Source organism: Phascolarctos cinereus, unplaced genomic scaffold (genome assembly GCF_003287225.1).
Source record: "Phascolarctos cinereus isolate Bilbo 61053 unplaced genomic scaffold, phaCin_HiC Scaffold_4;HRSCAF=312, whole genome shotgun sequence".
In the NCBI taxonomy this organism is placed as follows: Eukaryota; Metazoa; Chordata; class Mammalia; order Diprotodontia; family Phascolarctidae; genus Phascolarctos; species Phascolarctos cinereus.
The window spans coordinates 120,377,410-120,390,654 of record NW_027555847.1 but is presented as its reverse complement, the minus strand read 5'-3'; the positions used below and the strand labels follow the sequence as shown (position 1 = coordinate 120,390,654).

Genomic DNA, 13,245 nt, shown 5'->3' with positions numbered 1-13,245 from the left:
TACCTATACTTTGTGCATCTGCACGTAGGCATCTGAAGACTTGAGTTTTATTGTTGGATCTCTTCTTGGATATTTTCTTTTATGAATTACTGATCCCCTCTGTTGATACCACTTTGTGGTATCTAGCTTGGTGGATATATGTGGACAGTTTTCTTTCTCTTCTTCCATTTTCATTTTAAGCCCTTTTGACCAGATTTTCAATGTTCCAAACAAATATATTCTTACTAGCTCTTCAAATCAATCAGTCAACAAGAATGTATCAAGAACCTATTTTGTGGGGGCAGTTAGGTGGCACAGTGGATAGAGCACCAGCCCTGAAGTCAGGAGGACCTGAGTTCAAATGTGGCCTGAGACCAAATACTTGACACTTACTAGCTGTGTGACCCTGGGCAAGTCACTTAATCCCAATTGCCTTTGAAAAAAAAAAAGAACCTATTATGTAGTAGGCCTTATATGAATGACTAAGGATACAAAGACAAAAGTCAAACAGTTCCTGCCCTCAAGGCACTTATAGTCTATTCTAATTGAAAGATAATAAGCACAAATAAGTATATATATAGGACATATACAAGCCACATGTAAGTCAGAATTCTAAATCCTATTTTCGGTGACCATGTTCTTAACCAGATGTTTGCTTTCCAAACCCTCCTCTCTTCCAAAATTTCTACTTTTAACTGACAGTGGTATAAAGACCTTACTTATGTCCCAAAAGTCTACAGTTTCCTGCCCAAGACTTCATCCATCATGTCTAGGTTCTTTTTATCAATATCATCAGTATCTACATGAATCATCAGGAATGAGTGATAGTATGAAGATTTAACACCTCTCAGGAAGTTCCCTGTAATATTCTAGATACATATTAACCGCACCTTAGTACCCCTTAACAGATAATCATCAACCACCACGACTCTTTTGCCTTCTGCCTTTGAATAATCTGTTACTGGATAATCTTTCGCATGATGGCAGCTATGGATCCATCCAACAGTTGCTTGGACACAAGAAAGAAGCCACTTTTTCAGATGGTCCAACTTTGCTGTCTACAAAAAGAGCCTCAAATTTGTTACAGACCTTAACATTTGGCAGTTCTTCCTTCCTTTGTGTCCCATTCTTCCGTTCTCTGATCTTCTGGTACATGGTAAGCTACTCCTCAGCCTCTTCCGTGTCTTTGTTCCTTCTTTGTTTCCCTTTTGAAGTATGTGGAATATTTTCCTGGAATACTCCATTCTCCCTCATAAGCTAGAGTAGAGACACGTATCTCTAATCATTTCTAACTTGCATTTTACTTCATAATATTCATTCCCTTCCCTTTAAACTTCCTAGCAATAGGTTCCATGCTGCTCTGTTATTCCTGTGGCAGCTGACTGCTCAGGAAATGTTTCTATCTTGCCTGGTACTCATTATATTACACAATACTTTGTCTTACACCTCTCATGCACTTATCATACAATATTATATGTTATAGCCATCTGTGTTTGTGCCTTATCCCACATCACATGAAGGCATGAACTATGTCTTGCCTAAACTCTATGTCCCTTCAAGAGCTAACACAATGTTCTTCCAGCTCTAAGTACCTAAATAGTGAATGAATTAGTAGCTAGAGCAGCAGAGAACCAAAGGCTAATTCATTCTATAGTCTTGGATATATCCCTTCATTTCTCTGGGCCTTGATCTTCTCATCTCTAAAATAAAAGTGTTGAACTAGGACATTTCTTAATATTCCTTCCAGCTGTAACTTTCTATGATCCTATGAAAATGCCTACTGACTCCAGTAGGGACCCATATAGATGTGCAAATTTGATTCTTCTTGGACTTCCTCCCTTCCTCCCAACTCATTTGTATCCCTCCATTGAAAAAAGGAGAAATGAAAAAGGATTGAGGTTGAAATAGCCTGCTCAAAAATGTTCATTCTTTTAGGTTCTTGTTTTGAACAGCACCTGTGAAATTTAGTCAATGGGTTCGCTTACCATCCAATAACCAGCTACAATGAGCTAGATTTTTCAGTTCATGGAGGGCCAGCCGGGTCATGACATCATCTGGTATGAGTTTCCCCTGATCAATGAAGGTCTTGGCAAGTACACCAATTTCTGTAGGAGAAATAAACCAGAGAATCAGTTAAAATTAGTCAAAGCTTGCTTAGATGCCCTCCAAAGCCACAAGTGGCTTGATTTGACAGACAGGGCCTCTGGGAGAGCCTAATATTATTAGTCTCCACAAAAGATTCAATTTGCTAGAACAAATCCAATCCTAATCTAAGTACTACTTAATATGTGTATAGAGATATTCTAGTCCTCTAATTCAAGGCATTCATGGAAAAGTAGAAAGAGCACTTGTCTTGGAATCAGAAAACCAGAATTCATATCCTCACAGCTTCCTTGAGCAAGGTACCTAATCTGAGTCTCAGTTTCTTCATCTGTAAAAAACGACAATGACACTTATACTAGCTACCTCCAAGGGTTGTATGGATGAAATGAGATAATGCCTCTAAAGCACTTTGTAGCCATAAAGCACTAACGGCAAGTTTGCATAATACAATTCAGATTGAATAAGTAGTCATCATCCCAGCCTCCATCAACATTTTCCTCCAAGCTTCAGTGTGGTATGAAAATATCCTTAAAGGTTATGTCAATATAATAAAAGCTCAGGAAGGTCCTACCAAGCTAGAAACAAAAGATAACTGGGCAACACACTGTGGGTCAATCTTCCAGGAATCATGAGAAGTAAGTTTGGAAAGAAGTGTTGTTACCTGAAGGAAGATTGGCCAGCAGATGAAGACTTCCTTTGTTGGTTATAAAACTGAAAACTGATTTTAATTCTATTTTGATAAGACTTAATCAAGCTAGATTTAATATTCTCTTTAGTGGTTCCTTCCTCTTGTAAACTTCACCCATTACCCACATCCTAGAGAAACTTGCCTATAGGTCAAGCTTTTGTCCTTTAATTATCTCCACCTTTGTAGCTCCACCCTTCACCCACTTTCCAGGGAAACCTGGTTAACTTGAAAGTCAAATCTCATCATTTTAAACTATTGAAGCAACTTCCATCACCCCGCAGACTAATCTCATAGCCCAGGAACCTTTGTCTTTGTAATAACACATCTTGGCTGTGGTCAAGTGGGGTTTCAGAAGGGGAGGTCCAAATGATATAATCTCAATCCTGACTATGTCATGAATAGCCAATAATAAGAAGAAATACCTATGTTGCTTAAAATCTTGCTCTGTTATCTTGCTAATTGTTTTTTTTAAAGACCCCGTCAGCCCTCACTCAAGATATTTGGTCATCGAGACATGCCATTGACCCCATTTATTGATAAGTGCTACCCTTACTAACAAATGGATCATGTTTGGAATTTTGTCTCTCAGAATTTCTCTCATGACATGGTCATAGTAACTTTAAAACTAAGGCACAAAATTGTAATTTGTGTCAGTAGAAAGAAGACTCATGAAAGCAAGGACCTTGTGAAGAAACATAAATGACCTTGTATCCAAATTCAGTAAGTTTTCAACCAGCTAAATACTCTGCTCTTTGATGAATTCCTGAAGTGAATTTAAAGAGACCCCCCCTCACGCCCACAAATCTTTTCAGTTAGAGTTTCAAAGGGTTAATTCAGAAAGACCTCAGAGTACACAATTCAGCAGAAAAACATACCCACAAATTTTCATTTCTGTCATTTTCCTTTACATTTACATGTATGGAAAGCTTTGATTGCCTGAGACAATCTACCCCTCATTTTAACAGTGGTTTGTAAACTTTGCTCTGAGGAGTTAGGAAGTTTTGGGCCAGCTTGCTTAAAACTGTTTTTAAAAATCTGTTTTAAAAAATACATAACCTTAACTGATGAGAGATCACAACTCTCCTTTGAGTCTCTATGAGTGAATTATTCAATGAACCATAATTCCTTAAAATTTGACTAAATTCATTATATATAGATATAGATAGTGATTTACATTTATTCTGACAATAGCTATGTGGCTTTAAGATTTGCAAGTGCTTTACAAATATTATCTCACTTTATCCTCAAGAAAATCATGGGAGGTAGGTGATATTATCACCATTTTACAGGTGAGGAAACTGAGGCAGACAGAGGTTAAGTGACTTGCCCAGGGTCAAACACCTACTAAGTACCTGAGGTCAGATTTGAATTCAAGTCTTCAGGTTCAGCAATCTATCCACTGCTCCACCTAGCTGCCCTAGAGGAGGATACTAAAGCTAAAAGGATTAAAAAAGCCCGTGCCATACACTGGCAGATCTGGACTTTTAAGTTGTGCAGATAGTACAGGACAGAGGTAAAAAAAAATTTTAAAAAGAAAAATAGATCTGTTCAGCAGTTTCCTATAAAGTCATCTCCTGGGAGATCATAGTAAGTATAATGGGTTATTGCTTCATGTTTTAAGTATTTGTTATAAGGGGCAGTATGATGATGCAGTGGATAGAGCACCAGCTCTGGAGTCATGAGGACCTGAGTTCAAAGGTGACCTCAGACTAGCTGTGTGACCCTGGGCAAGTCACTTAACCAGATTGCCTCACCAAAAAGCAAAAAAAAAAAAAAAGCATTTGTTATGTACATTTTTAAAGAATGTCTTTTGTGGTAGGAAATAAATAGCTGCCTCATCCCCAATATCTACTTTGTACATTGAGTACATTTTCTAGAAGGGATCTTGTTAATCTTTTTTAGTGGAGATCTTTAACATTAGCTGTCCCTAAGTTGCTCAAAAGGTTTTCCCAAGCACTCCTGAGTGGGGTGGGGGGGAGGGGTGAAGGAGGCACAGTATGCAAAAAAAAAAACCCTGTGATCTTTATACTGGGGAGAGGCCCTCTCAGGATTGGATCCAAGCCTTGCTTAAGTGTAGAGAAGGAGGACTTCATGGAAGAGAACTCAGCCCTTCCCTGAAGTGTCAAAGGCTATGCCAGCACTGCACAAGCTCTGGCAGGCCCTAAGATGTTAGAAAGGTTTTAAGTATGGGCCCAATGATAGATTTCATATCAACTGACTGTGGGCAAGAATGATCTAACAGCCAACAAGCATTATTAAGTGTTTACTGTATGCCAGGTACTGTCCTTAGTGCCTGGGTAGGTAGACACTAGCTGGGGAGGATCATCACCACGTTGGCTGCAGCATGAAGAATTTTTCAGTCACAATAACTCTTTTTTTTTTATGTTTCTTTGTTTTTGTGAGGCAGTTGGGGTTAAGTGACTTGCCCAGGGTCACACAGCTAGTGAGTATCATGTGTCTGAGTCCAGATTTGGACTAAGGTCCTCCTGACTCCAGGGCCAGTGCTCTATCCACTGCGCCACCTAGCTGCCCCCACAACAACTCTTGAAGACAATTTATCAAATCAGAAAATAGCTTTGGTGGTAGAAATATCCACAACGATGAAATCAGAGTTTCTTCAAGTATGGCTTAAACATTTTTTTTAAGTTTTCAACTTGAATTCAAAGCCTTTGAAGTTTGAGACCAGCCATTGCATACACAATAAATACTTGGTGACTTATAATCTGAAATGATTTTTAGAATAAATAGGTTGGGGGGGGAAGCAGAAATATATACATGTCATTTTGCTTTTTTTCTTTAATTTATGAATAGATTGGGGTGAGAGGATAACCCATTGGTTAATAAGTAACCCCTGCCTAAATTTTTTTTAAAACTCATGAGGCTTGGTGGGACAGTGGCTAGAGTGTCAGATCAGGAGTTGGGAAGCCTTGAATTTAAATACTGCTTCAGACACTAACTGTGCGACCCTGGGCAACTCACTTAACCTTGGTTGGCTTCCGTTTCCTCATCTGCAAAATGAGGATAATAGCACCTACTTCCTACGGTTCTTCTCCGGATAAAATGAGATAATATTTGCAAAGGGCTTTGCAAACCTGCTGTTATTTTTTGTTATTGAAATTTAACTATCACAAGAAGTTAATTTTTTGCAGTTATAAGCACAAGCAAAACAGAGAGTGGGAGTGTCAGATAGTTAACATGCATATTGTGGAGTTAGAGAAAGAAGAGAGGGTAGATGCCCAGTTTTGAGAATTATTATAAGAAATTTCAAATTTAGAACAGCTCATATTTTTATTCCCTTTTAAGATTTGCAAAAGACTTTCCTCACAAAACCCCTGTGAGATAGAAAATTCAGGTATTAACATCCCCATTTCACAAATGAAGAAACTGAAGCCCAGAGAGACAGAATCACAGATTGTGTTGCAAGCTTGGCTCCAACTTCAGCCTTCTTCTTTTAATTCCAGCTGGAATTAGAACCCATTTCTCCTGGATTAAAGACAACTACCATTCATTCCACCGTAACACACTGACTACATACTTAGCTTTATATCTCTTCCACAGTGACTAATATCAAACATTTATTAAGCACTTAGCATATGCCTAGTACTGGGTATGGAAAGACAAAAATTAAACAGTCACCAAGAAGCGTATATTCTTTTGGAAGCACAGCACATATACAGATAATTATATACCAAAATAAATAAAAAGGAAGGAGAAGGCAGTAGGAGCTAGGGGGATCATAAAAGGCTTCATAAAGAAGGCAACATGCAAGGTGAGCTTTGAAAGAAGCTAGGTTTTCTAAGAGGCAGGGGTAAACATGGACAGCATTCTAGGCATAGGGGGCACAGTCAAGTACAAAGACACAGAGATGGTAGATGGAGTATCATGTGTGAGAAGAAGGCCAGTTTGGCTTTAGCACAGAGTATGGGAAAGGGAGTAGTGTCTTATAAGGTGACCTAGGTCTTTGAGACTAATTTCAAGAGCCATAGAAGTGATCAGGTTCTAGTTACCAGAAGAAGCTAGGTTGCTCAATACATGGAGCACTGGGCCTGGAGATAGAAAGACCTGAGTTCAAATCCAGCCTCAGACACTTAACTAGCTGTATCCCTTAACCTCAGTTTGCCTTGATCCAATGGAGAAAGAAATGGCAAACCACTCCAGTATCTTTGCCAAGAAAACCCTACAGCCAATATCGGTATGCTGTGGCCCACAAGGCCATAAAGAGTTGAACGCAATGTCTGCTAAGCAAACTTAAAGGAGCAATGCTTCAAAGAATGCTTATTAACTCAGTATGCAAGTAAAAAAGTGATGACAAAAGCCATGTTTACTACAAAAGTATCATCTACTTACAAAATGAGTCTTCCTAAAAGGAGGTTTCCTCTCCCAATTATAATAAATATTAGTAACAATAATGGTAATGATAACAATAATAATACAGGGCTGGCCTATTATTGACCTCATTTCTACAAAAGAAACCATACCTCAGTGGGTCATAAAAACCAAAAGAAGGTCCTGGTTATGGAAAGAAAGGACATAAGGCTGGAAAGGTAGATTGGAGCCAGGTAGATTGAAGGGCTTTATAAACCAGAGTTGTTTGTACTGGGTCCATGAGGCAATAAGGAGCCACTGGCATTTACTGAGTATGGGAGTGACATGATCAGACCTATGCTCACAAGACTTGAGAAACAGCTGGATATGAGGTATGAGGAAAATTGAGGAAGGCTCCAAGCTTGTGAACTTGGGTTACTAGAAGGATGATGGTGCCCTTGACAGAAAAAGGGAAGTTTGGAAGAGTAGCTGGTTGGCAGAGAAGGATGAGTTCCGTTTTGGATATGATGTTTAAAATATGGAATATTATAATTATAATAATATTTAATATAATCATTGTTATTAATCATATGTTAAGGTGAGTCATTTTAGAAAATCCAATTTGAAAGGTTAAGAAAGGTAAAAGGACAGATTTCAGAACTGCACCAGCTGAGTTTGAAGTTGGAGCGATAGATACCAGAGTTGTTACAAGCAATATGTCTACCCGAGCAGAAGAACAGAAAATCAAAGCAGTCACTCAGTGGATCAACTAGTTTGGTTTAGGCTTCATCTAGTCAAATGTTAATCAGCAACTCATTTTAGGGGAAGAAGAGGTAGAAGAAGGTTCAACTCAGAAGATGCATTAATCAAGGTATTTTTAGGGACAGTTTTCCTAAGAAGGAATAAGTACAGAGTTGTGAATTACTCTGAATACATGGGTTTTCCCACTCACATACTTTCCTGGCAGGTTTCTACAAGTTTGTGCCCACACATCCCCCAGATATTGACTGCATTGGTAGAAGGGTGTGACTCAGGTTTATCTGTGGATTGTGATGCATATATTAGTTATGCACTACTTGAACATGTGAGTATGTGATATTATCCATTTATTTGCCTTATTTTTAAGCAAATAATTATGTTTAAAACCTAAAAGTGTCATTATTTTGAGTGGCGCCCTATATAAAAATAGAAATTCATTAGTAAGGAGTCACGTGTGCTATATTGGTGGGGAGCATATTTCCTTTTAACGAGATTACCCCTGAGAATTTGAGCAAATTTGAATGTTAACAGGTTTGACAGTGGCTCTTCTCCTGGAACCCAGACCTGCTAGTATGATCAAAGGTCAAATTAATTTAGTCAGCCCAGAAAGTAAACAGATAGGCATGTGAGTAGGTCAAAGGTATAAGATGCTACCAGTAAGAGTAGCCACCCTATATACCTATTACCTAAATATAAACCTATTACGTCAATAAATGTTTGTTAATCCCCCATACACAAATACATACACACACTCTCTCTCTCTCTCTCTCTCTCTCTCTCTCTCTCTCTCTCTCTCTCTCTCTCTCTCTCTCTCTCTCTCTCTCTCTCTCCAGGTTTGGCTAAAATCCATGCTATGGCTAAAATCCCAGAGGCTAGTGTGAGTTCAAGCTTTGGTAACAAGATAAACACAATGTTTTCATGTCATACCATGGAACTATCCACCAAGTGTGTATTGAGCTTTCCTACCATTTATGACCTATAATAACATCTGAAATAATGCCACCACAAAGTCTCCTTCAAATACTATCATCTGTCTTTCCATGGAAAGAACCGGTCATAATTTTCTACCGCCTATTTTTTTTCAGGGGAAAGACTCTATCTGGTATCCTTAAGCTGGTAAAAATGTTCAGTCATTTTCAGTTGTGTCCCACTCTTTGTGACCCCATTTGGGGTTTTCTTGGCAAAGATACTGGAGCAATTTGCCATTTCCTTCTCCAACTCATTTTATAGATGAGGAAACTGAAGCAAACAAGGTTAAGTGACTTGCCCAGGATCACACTGCTGGTAAGTGTCTGAGGCTGGACTTGAGCTCAGGTCCTGACTCCAGGTGTGCCATTCTATCTACTAAGCCACCTGTTCCCAACCCCCTTATTTCAGTTGGATTTCTAATTTTGTTAATTTTTTAAAAGAAAAAAACAGCACCATACCACAAAAGGTCCTAAACCAATCACTTCAGCTTTTCAAGTCTGCCTGAAGTCATATCCCCAATCATTTATAATCATGCCTCCAGGCTGGAGGCCTCTTAAAAATTTCTTTCTACTCTCTTTCCCTGCTCTTTATAACCCAACTCAGCTCATTGAAGTGAGTACCCTAAAGAGTTACTTAACTATTTCAAATCATCATATTAAAAAATTAAGCAATTGACATTATTAACCAATAACCCAACTAACCAGCAACTTTTCTGAGGAGTTGGATTCACTTGGAGGATTTCATGATTAAAAAAGTAACCGATCTCCGCAAAAGAAGTAGTTTTTTAAAGCAAAATACAGGGTGTCCCAAAAGTCTTAGGGCAGTTTCAAATTTTAGTGGCTTAGAGCTGCAATAAGACTTTTGGGACTCTGTATATGGAAGAATAAAAGGGCAGATAATTCATTTGAGGGCCAAAGAACACTGGGCCCTGACTGGATATGTGAAAATACTTTGAAAACAAGTAGATGCTCATTGAGGAATTTCTAAACAAATTGGGGTACATAGAATATTACTGCACCATAAGAAATTATGAAAATGATGAATACAGAGAAGCATGCAAAGATTTTACACAATCTGATGCAGATTCTGATGCAGTGAAGTAAGCAGAGGCAAGAAAACATCCATGATGACAACAGTGTAAATATTTAGCAAAGAATAACCACAAAACAATCAAAAGAGAGTATTGCAAAATTACAAAGAACAAGCATGGCTTCAAAGAAATGCCCCGCTCCTTTACAGAAACCAGAGGTCCACAGGTATGGTATAGTGCATGTATTGTCAGACTTTTTATATATATATTAATTAGCTGTTTTACTGAGGTTTTTTCCTCTTCCTCTTTTTCTTATCTTTAAAAATATTATTTGTTATATAAGATAGTTCTCTGGAGGAAATGGGAGAGAGATGCTTGGAGAAATTTTGGTAGCATAAAAAAATTTTAAATCTCAGTTTAAAAACTTACAGGAAATTATTTGAAAACTTTGATGTGTTAAATATCAATATAAGTCATTAGTCAGAATAATATCAGAAGCGCACCAATTAGATCAAGACAGATGGCCCTTATAGGCAGCTAGGTTGCACAGCGGAATAGAGCACCGGCCCTTAAGTCAGGAGGACCTGAGTTCAAATGCGACCTCAGACACATAACATTCTCTAGCTGTATGACTCTGGGCAAGTCACTTAACCCCAACTGCCTCACCAAAAAACAAAAACAAAAAAAAAAAACCTGGCCCTTTTCTCTGTATAGTTAAGATTTCTTTAGGGTAGGACAAAGCCTCATAAACATAAATTATGCCTCAAGAGGTAAGTTCTAGAGGTGGACAGAAAGACAAAGAGATTAAGTAACTTACTGAGGTCACACAGCAAGACTTTAAATAACACTCTATCTGCTTTACCAAGACAGTAAACTTAAGTGTCAAAAGTGAACTAGGAACCCTGGTTGGTCTGATTCTGCCTCTAAATGACAACCCAGCTGAAAAAGCTTGGATTGCAGTTCTGCACTCGGGAAAAACTCATTTAGAGGAACTTTCGATTGTTTGCAGAACTTGGCCACAAGAACAAAACAAGTTATTTTTGGAAGAGCATCAAGGAAAACAGCTTCCCTTGATCAAAAAAGCCTCCCGGAAATCCAGAGGCAAGTTTTTGACTGCGAAGACGATGTTGAGGGGGAGGGGAAACCCAACAAGAACCAAGTGAATCAAAACAAAAGCACCCGAACCTAAAATTGAGGGGAAATTCAAACTAGTTTGCTCCCAGGGCCATAAATGGGGAAAAAACAGAGGGGGAGGGAAGGAGGGTGTGGTGGCTAGACGCATCTACTAAAACGAGTTTAGCGTGTTTTATAACCCGAATTTCCAGTAATGAGGGCACAAGAAAGATTAACCCCTTCGGGAGTGGTAGTCACGGCTGAACAACTGAACAACTTCCTCAAAGATAGCAAGGAAATGGTTTTCGAATTTATTGGAGAGAGCAAAAAGCGTCTTCTAAAACTCCAAACCTGGATCAAACACTTACTAGCTGTGCGACCCTGGGCCAAGCCACTTAACACTGTTTGCCTCAGTTTTCTGATATGTAACATAAAATAGAGAAGGAAATGGCAAACCACCCCAGTATCTTTGACAAGAGAACCCCAGAATCGGACCCGACTGAAAAATGACTGAACAACAACAACAAAAAAAAAACTCCTAAGGTTTCTTCACACCACCTCTAACTCCTTTATCTCCTAATATAGGGAATGGGAGTTTTCTTTGTGATAGTTGAAGAGAGAAAAAGAAGCTTTCCAGTGCTGCGGTGGCCGGCCAGAGATTCAAGGAAAAGTAAATTATTGCAAACTAAGGCGATACTCGGTCCAATCCGCTACACACCCTGGGAGCAGGGGAGGCCATTAGTTTAGGAGGGAAGGCAGAAATGACTAGGAGAAGTAAGCGGTCTCTGGTTCGAGAGCGAGGTTATTATCCCTCAGAGTGATAAACAAAGAGATTGTGTGCCCACGTGTAAGACCCATAGATTTAGAGCTAGGAGGGACCTTAGAGAACTCCGTTTCGTTTTATTGTGGAGGAGGTGTTAAGTGAGCGCCCGAGGCGTTATGGGGTAGGCCAAAGGTCACTCAGGACAACTTGAGTGCTGAATCCGAGGCTAAGCGCTAGGGGGTGGGGTGTGGTAGGGGAAAATACAAAGTTCAGATCAGATCTGGCCTTTGGCCTCGGAGAATACACCAACTAATTGGAAGAAAAGGTGTTAACAGAGATACCTCGCGTTGAGTATTTCAGCTGACTTACAGTGATGGAAACAATACGCCACCCTTCTCCAAGAGAGAGGAGAGAGGGGCACGGTTCAGCGTTCTGTAAGTCAAAATCTTGCCCCAGACCCAGCCTCAGACTCCAGGCTCAGGGTGTGGGTGTTGCAGGCAGAGTTTTGTACAGATTCTTTCCCTGGGAAACAGGGAATAGGGGCCCGTGGAACGGAGGGTCTGGAAGCGGGGAGGGTAGTAGGAATGCTGAGGATCTGCTCCTCCTGGGTCTCCCACCTGTTCCCTTATTCATGTTGTCCCGAAGCAGGTCCCCGCTGGAGAGATGCTTCAGAGCGAAGTGTTTGATGATGCGAGAGGACACGGTTCCCTTGCCAGAGCCGGGGGGCCCCATGATCACGGCCCGCAGGAGAGCGCGCCCTGTCGACCCCATCTCTGCCAATCAGCCTAAACGCACAGCCCCTGGGTTAAGTCCGGTGAGAACCAGGCACCAGCTTCTTCTGCCAGCCCCTGCGTGGGCCAGCCTAGTTCAGCAGCCACTCCGGTGCATCTCAACAGCCGGGTTCGGCACAAGCAGGAATGACTGACTGCAGCAGAAAGGTCAGGCTGAGGTCTGGGTGGCTCTGATGCTATTAAGTTAGCCTCCCGGAAGTGAACTGTCCGCACCGCCCAGTGCCCGCCCCACTCATCTGCCCGCCTTCTCCGCTCACACTGTAGGCTGGTGTGGCTTGTCCGGGAGGAAATGGCTTCCTTTCTGTCTAGTTGCCGAGAGCCTCCTGGTAATTGCATTCCCCTCCATTTCTTCCCTTCTGTCTCCTATAAGAATAAACACTTCTAACATTCAGAGCTGAAAGGGACCTTAAAGTTCACCCAGTCTAATCCCCTCACCTCCCTTTCAGGAGAAAATGAAGGCCCAAAGCGGGCAAGTAATTTGTGCAGTGTCAAACAGGTAGTGAATAGCGAAAGCTGAATTATAACTCAGATCCTGTCTCCAATTCCAATTGTCTTTCCACTCCAAACTACCAGGGTAAAAATGTGACCAAAGACTTTTCTCTTTATCAACTCAGCATCGGTCATAATGTGGGGAGGACATATTCTTTCTCTCTTCTCCCTCGTTGTCTATTATTTAGAAGAGGAATTGGACTTCCTCGGACCAGTAAGACTGAATGAGGAGGAGCAAAGGGTGGGAATTCCAACA

General features: G+C 40.3%; 1 protein-coding gene across 3 annotated transcripts in view; it reads right to left on the bottom strand.

Annotated features, from left to right (window-relative positions):
* AK3 (adenylate kinase 3) overlaps positions 1-12,693 on the bottom strand; it is a 28,748-nt gene extending 16,055 nt beyond the window's left edge. For 2 of the 3 annotated variants that reach the window (XM_021006318.2, XM_021006319.2), the window contains exons 1-2: positions 12,327-12,693; positions 1,965-2,084 (exon numbers count right to left, since the gene is read on the bottom strand). In XM_021006318.2, coding sequence (XP_020861977.1) covers positions 1,965-2,084; positions 12,327-12,480 — 274 coding nt within the window. In that variant the 5' untranslated portion in view covers positions 12,481-12,693. The remainder of the gene's footprint in view (positions 1-1,964; positions 2,085-12,326) is intronic. The other variant, XM_021006317.2, reaches the window with a different exon arrangement.
* Between the last annotated feature and the right edge of the window lie 552 nt (positions 12,694-13,245).